The sequence below is a fragment of the Sus scrofa genome, chromosome 9 (genome assembly GCF_054392235.1).
Source record: "Sus scrofa isolate SSC_HxYL_T2T_F1_AM1 chromosome 9, Sscrofa_HxYL_maternal_Yorkshire_Landrace_v2.0, whole genome shotgun sequence".
NCBI classification, from domain to species: domain Eukaryota; kingdom Metazoa; phylum Chordata; class Mammalia; order Artiodactyla; family Suidae; genus Sus; species Sus scrofa.
In genome coordinates this window covers 135201893-135215252 of record NC_139391.1, presented here as the reverse complement: position 1 = coordinate 135215252, position 13360 = coordinate 135201893, and the positions used below count along the sequence as shown (strand labels likewise).

The following is a 13360-nucleotide window of genomic DNA, read 5'->3' as shown; positions in this document are numbered from 1 at the left end:
CCTCTGTGGATCCACTGTTCTGATTTCTATCCATAGATTAGTTTTAATTGTTTTTGGAACCATGGAGTATGTATTCTTATGTCTGGCTACTGTGCTCAGTGTTATATGTTATGTGTGTAAGATTCATACTTAAAAATTTTTTTTTGGCTGTGCCCATGGCATATAAAAATTCCTGGGCCAGGGATTGAACCTGTGCCACACCTGTAACCAAAGCCACAGCAGTGACGATGCCAGATCCTTAACCCACTGAGCCACAAGGAAACCCCCAAATTCATCCTTTTTGATGCATGTAACAGGAGTTAATTTTTCGTATATGGCCTTAGAGATCCAAACTCATTCTTTTGCATGTGGATATCTAGTTTTTCTAGTGTCGCTTGTTGAAAAGACTATCTTCTACCCTCCCCACCCTCCTAGCCATTGAATGGTCTTGGGATCCTTGTTGAAAATCACTTGACTGCAAATGTATGAGTGTATTTCTGAACCCTCAGCTCCATGCCATTTAGCTGTATGTTTACCCTTTGCCGCTGCCATACTGCCTTGATTACTATAGTTTTGTAGTAAATTTTTGAAATCAGGAAGTGAATTCTTTTTTTTTTTTTCCCCAAGATTGTTTTGGCCCCAAGATTGTTTTGGCCATGAATCCCTTGCATTTCCAAATGAATTTAAAATCAGCTTGACCGTTCCTAAAAAAAGGAAAAAAAGCAGTTGGAATTTTAATAGGGATTACTCTGAATCTGTAGATAAGTTTGGGGAGTATTGCCATCTTAACAATTAATGAACATGAGATGACTTTCTGTTTATTTAGATCTACTTTAATCTCTCTCAACAATCTTTTTAGAGTTTTTAACATATAAGTCTTACATTTCCTTGGTTAAATTTGTTCTCTAATATTTTATTATTTTTGATGGTATTGTAAATGGAATGGAATTCTTTTCTTTCTTTTCTTTTCTTTCCTTTTTTTTTTTTTTTTTTTTTTGGCTGAGCCCATGGTATATGGAAGTTTCCTGGCCAGAGAGCAGATCCAAGTTGTGGCTTCAACCTATGCCACAGCTGTGACAATGCTGGATCCTTAACCCACCGCACCACAGTCGGCACTCCCGTTTTCTTTTATTTTTTTTAATGTATTAAATTTTTATTTTTTGGGGAGTTCCCGTCGTGGCTCCGTGGTTAATGAATCTGACTAGAAAACATGAGGTTGTGGGTCCCATCCCTGGCCTTGCTCAGTGGGTTAAGGATCTTGGCGTTGCCAAGAAATGGCAAAAAAGACCCAAAAAATGTTTTTTAATATTTTTTTATTTTTATTTATTTATTTTATTTATTTATTTTTTTATTTTCCCACTGTACAGCAAGGGGGTCAGGTTATCCTTACATGTATACATTACAATTACATTTTTTCCCCCACCCTTTCTTCTGTTGCAACATGAGTATCTAGACAAAGTTCTCAATGCTACTCAGCAGGATCTCCTTGTAAATCTATTCTAAGTGGTGTCTGATAAGCCCAAGCTCCCGATCCCTCCCACTCCCTCCCCCTCCCATCAGGCAGCCACAAGTCTCTTCTCCAAGTCCATGATTTTCTTTTTCTTTTTATTTATTTTTAATTTTAATTTTAATTATTTTTTTCCCAGGGCCGCACCCGCAGCATATGGAGGTTCTCAGGCTAGGGGTCGAATCGGAGCTGTAGCCACCAGCCTACACCACAGCCACAGCAACGCGGTATCCAAGCTGCGTCTGTGACCTACACCAGAGCTGACCGCAACGCCAGATCCTTAACCCACTGAGCAAGGCCAGGGATCCAACCCACACCCTCATGGTTCCTAGTGGGATTCGTTAACCACTGCGCCACGACGGGAAGTCCTTAAATTTTTATTTTTATTTATATATATATATATATATATATATATATATATATTTTTTTTTTTTTTTTGGTCTTTTTGTCTTTTGTTGTTGTTGTTGTTGCTATTTCTTGGGCCGCTCCTGCAGCATATGGAGGTTCCCAGGCTAGGGGTCGAATTGGAGCTGTAGCCACCGGCCTACGCCAGAGCCACAGCAACGCGGGATCCGAGCCGCGTCTGCAACCTACACCACAGCTCACGGCAACGCCGGATCGTTAACCCACTGAGCAAGGGCAGGGACCGAACCCGCAACCTCATGGTTCCTAGTCGGATTCGTTAACCACTGCGCCACGACGGGAACTCCTTAAATTTTTATTTTTATTTATTTATATTTTTTTACGGCTATACGCACAACATACGGAAGTTCTGGGCCAGGGATTGAATGAACTGTGCTCTAGGCTGTATCTATGGCAATGCCTGATGCTTCAACTCACTGTGCCAGGCCAGGAATCAAATCTGTGCCTCTGCAGCAACCTGAGCCACTGTAGTCGGATTCTTAACCCACTGTGCCACAGAGGGAGCTCCCCATTTTCTTAATTTTATGTTCAGAGTGTTCATTGCTAATGTACAGAAATAAAATTGATTTTTGTGTACTGATCTTTTATCCTGCAATTTTACTGAAACTGTTTATTAGCTTTAATAGTTTTATTGCATGTGTGTGTGAGTGTGTATTATTTAGAATTTTCTATATATGAGATCATGTCACCTGCAAATAAAGAGTTTTCCTTCTGCCTTTCTACTCTAGATGCTTTTAACTTGTTTTTCTTTTTTTTTTTCTTTTTGCCTTTTCTAGGGCCGCTCCGCAGCATATGGAGGTTCCCAGGCTAGGGGTCTAACTGGAGCTGTAGCCGCTGGCCTACACCACAGCCACAGCAACTCGGTATCCAAGCTGCATCTGTGACCTACACCACAGCTCACGGCAACGCCGGATCCTTAACCCACTGAGCAAGGCCAGGGATTGAACCTGCAACCTCATGGTTCCTAGTCAGATTCGTTAACCACTGCGCCACGACGGGAACTCCTAATTTATTTTTCTTTTTTAATTGCCTTGGCTAGATCTTCCGTAAAATGTTAAAAAATGCAGAAAGAGTATACATCTTTGTTTTGCTGATCTTAGGGAGAAAACTTTCAGTCTTTCAGCATTGAGTATGATGTAGCTGTGGGTGATTTTTCATCATCGCCCTCTGTCAGACTGAGGAAATTCCCTTTTGTTTCTACTTTGTGTTTATCATGAAAAGGTGTAGGATTTTGCCAAATGCTTTTTCTATTTTTATTATTATTATTATTTTTTGGTCTTTTTGCCATTTCTTGGGCCACTCCTGTGGCATATGGAGGTTCCCAGGCTAGGGGTCGAATCGGAGCTGTAGCCGCTGGCTTACACCAGAGCCACAGCAACGCCAGATCCAAGCCACGTCTTCGACCTACACCACAGCTCACGGCAACACTGGAACATGAACCCACTGAGCAAGGGCAGGGATTGAACCTGCAACCTCATGGTTCCCAGTCAGGTTCGTTAACCACTGCGCCACCTTGGGAACTCCGGCCAAATGCTTTTTCTGCATCTATGGAGACGATCATGTGTTTTTCTGCTTTATTTCATTAATACAGTCTATTACATTGGTTTATGTTCACAGTTGAACCATCTTTGCATTTTTGGGATAAATCCCACTTGGTCGTGGCATTTAACCCTTTTAATACACTGTGGGATACACATATTCATAAATTTTCTCTTTTTGAGATATCTTCAACCGACTTTGGTATCCAGATATTACTGGCCTCATAGAATGAGTTATTAAGTGTTTTCTCATTTCCTACTTTTTGGAAGAGTTTGAAAAAGATTGGTATTCATTTTTCTTTAAATTATTGGTAGAATTCACCAGCAAAGCCATCTGATTTTGAGCTTTTTCCTTGTTGAAGCTTTAAAATTACTGATTCAATATTTTTACTCATTAGAGGTCTGTTCAGATTTTCTGTTTCCTCTTGAACCAGTTTTGGTTGGACAGTTTGAACATTTTTTATTTGTTCATTTTTTTGTTTTGTTTTGCCTTTGAACATATTTAAAATAGTTTATTTACATTTGGGCTTCCTCATGGACATGGTTTTCATTGATTATTTTTTTCACTGAGTATGGGCCATACTTTCCTTTTTTTTTTTTTGTCTTTTATGGTCCACACCTTCAGCATATGGATGTTCCCAGGCTAGGAGTCCAATTGGAGCTGTAGCTGCTGGCCTGCACCACAGCCACAGCAACGCCAGATCTGATCTTCATCTGCAATCTACACCACAGTTCATGGCAATGCTGGATCCTTAACCCACTGAGCAAGGCCAGGGATCAAACCCACGTCCTCATGGATAGTAGTCAGATTCATTTCCACTGAGCCATGACTGGAACTCCTGGGCCATACTTTCTTATTTTTTGGGATGCCTCATAATTTTTGAAAACTGGACATTTCAAATACCATAATGTGACATCTCTGGAAATCAGATTCTCTTCCCTCCACACAGTTCATTGTTACTGCTTGTAGTAGTTGTTGTTTAATAAATTTTCTGAATTAATTTTGTAAAGTCTATTTGCTGTGTGTGGCCACTGAAGTCTCTGTTCTCTTAGCTTAGTGCTCAGCTAAGATTGGACAGAAATTTTCTTACATGCCTGGAAATTAAAAAAATCTGATTTATTGTCTGTCTGTTTTGTCAGTTACCAAGAGTTAAAGTCTTAACTACAATCATGGATTTGTCTGTTTCTTCTTTTAGTTCTACTGGTTTTTGCATTATACATTTTTAAGTTCTTTTATTAGGCATGTGGACATTTAAAATTGTCGTACCTTTTCTTTTTTCTTCTTTTTTTAGGGCTGCACCATTGGCATATGGAAGTTCCTGGGCTAGGGGTCAAATGGGCACTGCAGCTGCTGGTCTACCGCACAGCCTCAGCAACAGCAACGCGTGATCCCAGCTGTGTCTGTGACCTACACCACAGCTCACCGCAAGGCTGGATCTTTAACCCACCGAATGAGGCCAGGAGTCGAACTGGCATCCTCATGGCCACTAGTTGTGTTCAACGACTAGAACTTCTGTGATATCTTGGTGAATTTGTTACTGAAAGAAAAATACACAACATGGTGAGTTAAGTTTTATTCAGGACCTTACTGAGACCTATAGAATGGGAGACAGCTTCTCAGATACCTCTCAGGCATTGCTCCAAAGAGGTAAGGGAGGAACCAGGATATATATTATTTTTTTCCCCCCTAGGGAAAACATGACATCAAACATCAAAAGAGTACTGCTAACCACAAAGAACAGATACCTCAGCTTAATGATTTTAGTCTTTTTCAATGTTTGGGAAGATGCAAGAATCTTGGGTCTGAAAAATTTTCCTTAGGTTTGCATCATAACTATCCAAGGGCCAATGAATCCAAAGTAAGAAATGTTTCCAGTTTGGCTCTGTTCTAAATTCCCCCCAGGGCACACTGTCAGTGGCCAAGTGCAGTGGATAATGGCTTGATCTTTGTAGAACTGGAATGGCAGCCAACTCTTTTTTTCCCCCTCACAAATCGAACCCTTTATCCTTAAGTTTGCTTTCTTTGTTCCTGTTAATGTATCTTCTTAAGTCCTCTGAGTAGAACTTTCATGGTATGTCTTGTTCCATTCTTTTAGTTTTAACGGATGGCAGCTGCTAAATCAAACAAATTTGGAGAAAAGTGGGAGAGGAAGTTGCTAAGGGCATCCCGGATGCCTGGTTAAGGTAACTAAATGATGAATAAGGTCAGTCATTGAGATAAGAAAAGGCTTACGAGGAAAATAAAAGCTCAGATTTTAATGTTTTGTTTTAAGTGGTAAAGACCTGCATGTGTGTCAAATCCTAGAAAAAAGATATTCCGTAAGATTTAGATTTGTAAATCAATTGGAATAAAGAACAACGGATCAAAGGCAAAATCCTGGGGAACAAGGACATTAAAGGCTCCTGGAAGGAGGAGAAATCAACAAAGGAGATTGAAAAGGAGTGAATGATTCAGAGTGTAAAATAAAAAGTAAGAGAATGGTGACATATACTCAGGACATAGAAAAGTTTTGAAAAGGTGGAAATAATCAGAAACATTCAGTCTGAAAATCCCGGGTAAGATGAAGTCATTAGAACTTTTTAAAAGCAGTTCCACAGTAGCCATACAGCAGTGAAGACAGATTGAAGTGGATGTGGGAATGAATGTATGACATTCTGAATGTGTGATGCATATTTGTATATTGATGCAGATTACTTCAAAAACAACTTAAATTTAACAAAGAGGGGAAGCAGAAAGCAACCGATTGAAATAGGAAACTCTATCCTTGTAGTAGCTTTCTGAGGTTGGGTGATTTTTTTTTCTTCCCCCAAGCCCCCTTTCTCTGTTGTCCTATAGGGGTTGTTATTTCTTAAAGTTGGGGGGAGGGATACCCAGGTGGGGTCCAGAGAGATGTCATCTTCTCCCATTGGCCTTGCTCAGTTACCCATATCAGTCCTTGTCCAATAGGGTCCTAGGGGTGGAAATGTCCCCTTAAGTATCATAGTTTCTTTGTCCTTTTCTTCCTGTAAACTGAGTCACGGGATTAGGGATTACTGTCCATCTGGTTGTAGGTACACTCCCTATAGTAAACAAGGCCTGTGGGGATGTTACTCCCTGGAGCCCTTAAGCCACAAAAGTTAACCAATGACCATATATATCAAAGAATGCATCGAAGCCCTTGCTTCTGCACTGACTACCTGAGTTAATATTCTGTCTCAAGGGGATGAATTTAAAAATTGATACAGGGTTGTGTCAACTAAAACAAACAAACAAAACCACACATAATGTAAGAGCAAGAACTTTCAGTTTTATTCAGGGACCATTTTGAGGACTGTAGCCCAGGAAACAACCTCTCAGCTCTGAGAAACTGCTTCAAGGAGGTAAAGGAGAAGCCAGGTTATGTATAATTTCTTTTTTTCTGGAAAAAACATGCAGTCAGGCATCAAAAGATTATTGCTAATCACACAGTACAGGCATCTCAAGTTAATGATTTTTAGTGCTTTTATGGGAAGATGTAAGAATCTGTTAAATTTTCTCTTAGATATGCATCTTAACTATCTAAGGGCTAGAATACCAAAGGAAGAAATGTTTCTTAATTTCCTTCATCTAGAATTCCCTCTAGGGCATACTGTCAATGGGAGTGGCTTGCAACTTAACACTTGTGGAACTGTAATGTCAAGCAAGCAACATTCTTTTTTTAAATTTAAATTTTTTTTTTTTTTTTAAACATTCAGAGGATTCTGTGGTGGTATAGACATGTGCACAGGTGGAGGGGATTTTCTTAGAAAGAAGGAAGAGTTAGGTCAGTGAGAGAGTTCAGAAATTGTCAGTATTTAAAATAATGGGTGGAAGTTCCAGTTGGGGCTGAGTGGCCAGACTAAATTCCATGAGGATGTGGGTTTGCGCACGGGCCTCGCTTAGTGGGTTAAGGATCCAGGGTTACCAGGAGCTGTGGTGTAGGTCGCAGATGCGGTTCGGATCCCATGCTGCTGCGGCAGATTCCCCTTTGGTGTGGCTAGGCTGTAGCTCTGATTCGACTGCCAGCCTGGAAACTTCCATATGCTGCAAGAGTGGCCCTAAAAATAAAATACAATTAACGTAACAATGGGCCGAGAGGAGGGAAGGAAGGACATGCCAGGCTGGGGTACCTCTCCACTCCTCCGCGACTCTACACTAAGCACGCACAGGCTGGGCGGGGTGTGTCTTCACTCCACCAGCTCCCACAGAATCGAGTTGACCGAGCTAGTGCGCAGAGCGTCTTGGCGGACACCTCTCGGGTCTCCGCCGCGACCAGAGTGGTGGTGATACTGCCTGATCCTCGCCCACTCGCCAGGCTCAGGCCCCGCGAAGGTCAGCATCCATTCGGAATCCGCTCTCCTGCAGGCCCCAAGCCCCGGCCTGACCCGGAAGCTTTTCCGGAAACCCGGAAGTAGAGTCGAGCGGCTGAGGCGCCGCCGCCGCCGCCGCCGCGGAGCCACCGCCCCCTCGCCGCTTCGCTGCTGCTTAGGGAGCCCGGACCGCGGCGGCGCCGGGTTGCCCTGATGGTCCCCGGCAGGCGGCGGCGGCAGAGGCGGTGGGAGGATGACCTCTTCTCGCGAGCGGGGTGCCGACCTGGCCCGTTTCTACACTGTCACCGAGCCCCAGCGACACCCGAGGGGCTACACGGTGTATAAGGTCACTGCCCGGGTGAGTGCAGTTGTCGGGCGCGGGTAGGAGCATGAATTGGGACAGGAGAGGCAGGGCGTGGACCCTGGCGTGGGGATAGCCTGACCCCAGGTCTGAGCCGAGGGTGGGACGGGTTGTGTCCAGTGCCGGAGCGCGCGTCGGAGGTGGAGACTGAAGGAGGGCTGGGGTAGGGGCCGAGCGTGGGATGACCCAGGCAGTGGTCGTAGTAACGTTCCCATTCTGGGGTGGGGCAGACGTTGATGCTTTTAAATTGATGAGTCAACCCCATTCCATTTGGACTTTCTCTTCTGAGGCTGAAATTTGCAGAAGTGGTTTTGCGTGCCTCTGAAGGATAATGCAGATTGTGAAAAATGTTAAATTTATGGACTATTTCATTTACATAATAGAAGATGTTTCTTCCCTTGACTTTTTTTTTTTTTTGGTGCCGATACCCGGGATCGAACCAGGGACCATTCCCTTGAGCTTTTGGATAGCTTCAGGTTTGTACTGAGGCAGATAAAAACACTTAGGAAGGATGTCAGTGGTAGGGCCACCATCCTAGGACCTCCGTATCTGGTAGTGTCTTTTTTGCCTCTGAGTTTTTCAGGGTTTTCAGTAGGAGACATGAGCAGTTCTGCTGTGGGTGTCTTGTGTGAGTTTTCTTGAGGGCACATTCCAAAGTTGTGAGACTCCTTTATATCAACTAACTGATTCAGTTTTAGTACCCACTTTGTTCATGTTTCATTGCTCTTGCCCTTAGTCGTGTTTTATTTTTTTTAAAACATTCAGAACAGTTTTAGATTTACAGGAAAACTTCAGCCAAAGTACAGAGGGTTCCTGTATGCCTGTCCCTGTTTTCCCTATTAACATCTATTAACGTCTCCCATGTGTTACAACTGGCGAGTCAGTACTGATACATTGTTACTACTATGTCCATACTTGATTCAGATTTTCTTAGTTTTTTCCTAATGTCCGTGGCTGTCTCAGGATCATCATGTCTTCTTAGGCTTCTCTTGTCTGTGAATTTTCCTGGTTTCCTTGTTTGTTTTTTTGATGGGGGTGAGCTCCCTGGCGGCCTGTGAAAGTTCCTGGGCCAGGAAATGAACATGTGCCACTACAGTGACCTGAGCTGTGGCAGTGGCAATGCCAGATCCTTAACCCTCTGAACCACAAGGGAACTTCTTGCCTTGAGTTTTAGGGAGAGTTTGCATCTCCCTTCTTGGAAAATAAAGAATAATAAACTTAAATAAGTCTATATGTATGTAATGTAGGTAGTATGAGTGTGTGTGTGTGTGTGTTTGTATTAGGCATGTTGTGCACATCACCTAATTAAATCCTGATTTTAATGAGGAAACTAAGGTTCAAGAAGGTGTTATAACTTGCCCAACTTTACCTTGCAAGGCTGTAGCACAACTGGGATTTGAGACCAGTTCTGCTTAACCTCAAGTTATATAAAATGTTAAGAATTTACTTTGTCATTATTATTAATTGTCAAGAAAGAAATGTGCAGATAGTAGTAATAGTACAGTATACATTTGGGGGAATGTAGTAATCTTGGGTAATAGCTCAGGAAGGAGGCCTTGAGAAGAAGTTTAAAGGTTAGATAGATTTAGATAAGCAGAGTTTGGGGCATGGGAATGGCACATGCTTTATGGCAACGGTACACAATTCAGACACATGTTGGAGGATGGGATGAGCAAATTGGTGTAAATAAGATAGGAAGAATAGGCTTGGTTATTGCAGAGGGCTGTACTGAGAATAGAGGGAAATTTATTACTCCCTGTTTGCAGGTCAGGTTGTTTATATAGGTGGAGTGTTAATTTCAGGTTAAGAAAAAAATTTTAAGATTAAGGGAACCTTATTGTTCCACTCTTGAAACCTTTCTAGTCTTTGGGCCCTTCAAAAATCTAGACTTTCCTAATATAGTTTGTGGAATTAAAAGATTTTTCAACATGCATAATATTCCCCTCACAGAACCCAGTTTGTTTATCCCTTATTATCACACCTAATCACAGTTGTATTAATCTGTTTACATGTCTTTGTCTCTTAGTAGCTTTAGAGAAGGTCTCTATTATTGCTGTTTGTTTCCTTTTATATTCCCTAAGGCACCATGGGGCAGAGTGCATAAAAAATAATTGTTGAGGAGTTCCAGTCGTGGCGCAGTGGTTAACGAATCCGACTAGAAACCATGAAGTTTCGGGTTCGATCCCTGGCCTTGCTCAGTGGGTTAAGGATCTGGCGTTGCTGTGAGCTGTGGTGTAGGTCGCAGACGTGGCTTGGATCCCGAGTTGCTGTGGCTCTGGTGTAGGCCAGCGGCTACAGCTCCAATTAGACTCCTAGCCTGGGAACCTCCATATGCCGCGGGAGTGGCTCTAGAAAAGGCAAAAAAAAAAAAAAAAAAAAAGAAAAAAAATTGTTGAATGTATTTCTCTCCTTCTAGGCAGCACACCCAATAAATATTTAATTTCAGGCCCTACATGCTCTGAGGGCTACAAGGCTGAATAAAATATAGATCTTCTTTTCAAGGATCCTTTTAGTAGAAGAAGGTTGACTGGACTTAAGTATAGTATAAGCTAGAAAGTGTTATTTTCTAGTGGTTTAATGAAGAATTTTGCCTGTAACCTTCCCTGCTCTCTGTTTCCCTCTGTGCTCCCATCCACCTCATTCTGGCTACAGCAAATACCATGAGATGTTTTAAAAAAAGTGTTAGATGCCTAAGAGATTATAGAAAAGAGCTGTGGGGTTTCTGAAGACGGAGAGATTGCTTCTGGCTCAAGGGGTCGGGTTGGAACATCTACCAATTAAGACAGGTGGTGGAAGGTGGGGAACCTAGATGGGGGGATAACTGGAGAGAGCATCCTAGGTAGAAGGGATAGAGCCCATAAGGGCCTGAAGGTGTCAGTTTGTGTGGAACTTGAAGAGGGAATACTGGTTACTTGTATTCTTACTTTACAAAAGGAAAAGTTGACCTAATTGAGATCTTAAGTATCTTAAGCTGTGAACAAACTTATATGACAACTTAAATTAGAAGATAAAGCAGGGAGTTCCCGTCGTGGTGCAGTGGTTAACGAATCTGACTGGGAACCATGAGGTTGCGGGTTCGGTCCCTGCTCTTGCTCAGTGGGTTAATGATCTGGCGTTGCCGTGAGCTGTGGTGTAGGTTGCATAAGTGGCTCGGATCCCGCGTGGCTGTGGCTCTGGCGTAGGCCAGTGGCTACAGCTCCGATTGGACCCCTATCCTGGGAGCCTCCATATGCCAAGGGAGCGGCCCAAAGAAATAGCAAAAAGACAAAACAAACAAACAAAACAAAAAAAACCCTAGCCCCACAGATAGATGAACTATAATTAAAAAATTAAAAAAAAAGAAGATAAAGCAGTACATTGCCCGTTCTAACCAAATCCATATTATATACATGCTACCTATTGCTATGATTATTTACCTGGAAATTTGTTTACGCTGCCTTTTTTCTCCTTGTAAATAGTTAAATCCTCATTTGTTGCTTAGGGTAGAGATTTTGTTTTCTAGTTTTAAGGATTGAGGTTAATATGGAGATAGACTTAAATAACTGCTTAATATTATAAAATAAAATACTTGCTATCTTTTGAGACTTAAGGAGAAAAACATCTTTCCTCCAGAGAATTAATCAGGTAAGTAGTACTCGCTGAGAGAACTTCATGAGCTAAGAATGATGTCCTTATGTTTCCTATCATTGACTTACTTCTAGTTTTAAGGAGCAACCTCTATATTCTTGATCCTTGCAGGTTTCTTTATGTAGGAGTAGAATTAGAATCATGGGAAGTACCATTGTTAAATTTTGGGAAGCATAAGAGCTGTTTAATCTTCCTTTTTCTTTCTTCTTCTTTTTTTTTTTTTTTTTTTTTTGGTTTTTAGGGCTGCACCCATGGTATATGGAAGTTCCCAGGCTAGAGGTCTAATCACAGCTACAGCTGCTGGCGTACACCGCAGCCGCAGAACAATGCAGGATCTGAGCCTCGTCTGCAACCTACACAACAGCTCACAGCAATGCCTGATCCCCAACCCACCAAGCAAGGCTAGGGATTGAAACTGCAACCTCATGGATGGATACTAGTTGGATTCATTTCTGCCGAGCCATAACGGGAACTCCCTGTTTCATCTTCTTAAATCTCCTTTATACATTTTTTTCTCAATTCTTTGGAACCTGGCAGTCTTAGATACCTTATGGCCAGTTACAAGCTTGCTAATGAATTTCCATGTTAGGAGTTCCCGTTGTGGCGCAGTGGTTGGCGAATCCGACTAGGAACCATGAGGTTGCGGGTTCGGTCCCTGGCCTTGCTCAGTGGGTTAACGATCCGGCGTTGCTGTGAGCTGTGGTGTAGGTTGCAGATGTGGCTCGGATCCCGCGTTGCTGTGGCTCTGGTGTAGGCCGGTGGCTACAGCTCCGATTCGACCCCTAGCCTGGGAACCTCCATCTGCCGTGGGAGCGGCCCAAAGAAATAGCAAAAAAAAAAAAAAAAAAAAAAGAATTTCCATGTTAAACTCTTTGGTGCTTATTAATTTTCATCTAGAATAAGTACTTCAGAATTGGAAAATTTTGTTTGTAGATTTCAGTTGGTGCTTTAAAGGAGACACAGATATATAAAAGAACCATTAGTCATGGCTCAACAGAAACAAATCTGACTCGTATCCATCCATAAGGATGCAGGTTCAATCCCTGGCCCCCATCAGTGGGTTAAGGATCCAGCGTTGCTGTGAGCTGTGGTGTAGGTCGGCAGCTACAGCTCCAATTCGACTTTGACTCCTAGCCTGGGAACTTCCATATGCCTCCCTAAAAAGACAAAAAAAAAAGAAAGAACCATTAGCAGTGTTTTTGGTTGTTTCGACAGATTAAGTTTACAGAATTTTCATGATGTAATAAAGATTTCTCAACAACATTAAGTGAATGGCAATTCTTGCCCGTGTTCTTTCCGTGAAAAAAAGGTATACTTTTATTTTTAAAAGACAATGTTGCCTTTCCATTATATTTCGAGGCATAATTTATATACAGTAAAATTCACCAATTTTAAGTGTGTACATTGATGAGTTTTGACAAACGTCTGTAGTTGTATAACCACCACCACAGTCGTCACTGCAGGAGTTCCCTCATGCTTCTTTGCACTCCGTCCCCTCTCCCCACCCACTTCCCGAGGCAGCCACTGGTCTGTTTTCTGTTATCATAGATTAGGTTGTATTTTCTAGAATTGTATATAAATAGAATCGAATAAGGTGCTTTTTTGGGGGGGGGTTGT

General features: G+C 42.2%; 1 protein-coding gene across 26 annotated transcripts in view; it reads left to right on the top strand.

Moving 5' to 3' along the window:
- RPS6KC1 (ribosomal protein S6 kinase C1) overlaps window positions 1–13360 on the top strand; it is a 375187-nt gene that overhangs the window by 11112 nt on the left and 350715 nt on the right. For 22 of the 26 annotated variants that reach the window (XR_014816532.1, XR_014816531.1, XR_014816533.1 and 19 more), the window contains exon 1: window positions 7854–8113. The exons of the other annotated variants lie outside the window; for them this stretch is intronic. Coding sequence is in view for 10 of the 22 variants with exons in the window: in XM_084978031.1 (XP_084834157.1) it covers window positions 8009–8113 (105 nt within the window). In the remaining 12 variants the exon portion in view is untranslated. Of the gene's footprint in view, window positions 1–7853; window positions 8114–13360 lie in introns of those variants that run through there. 26 annotated transcript variants of the gene reach the window in all.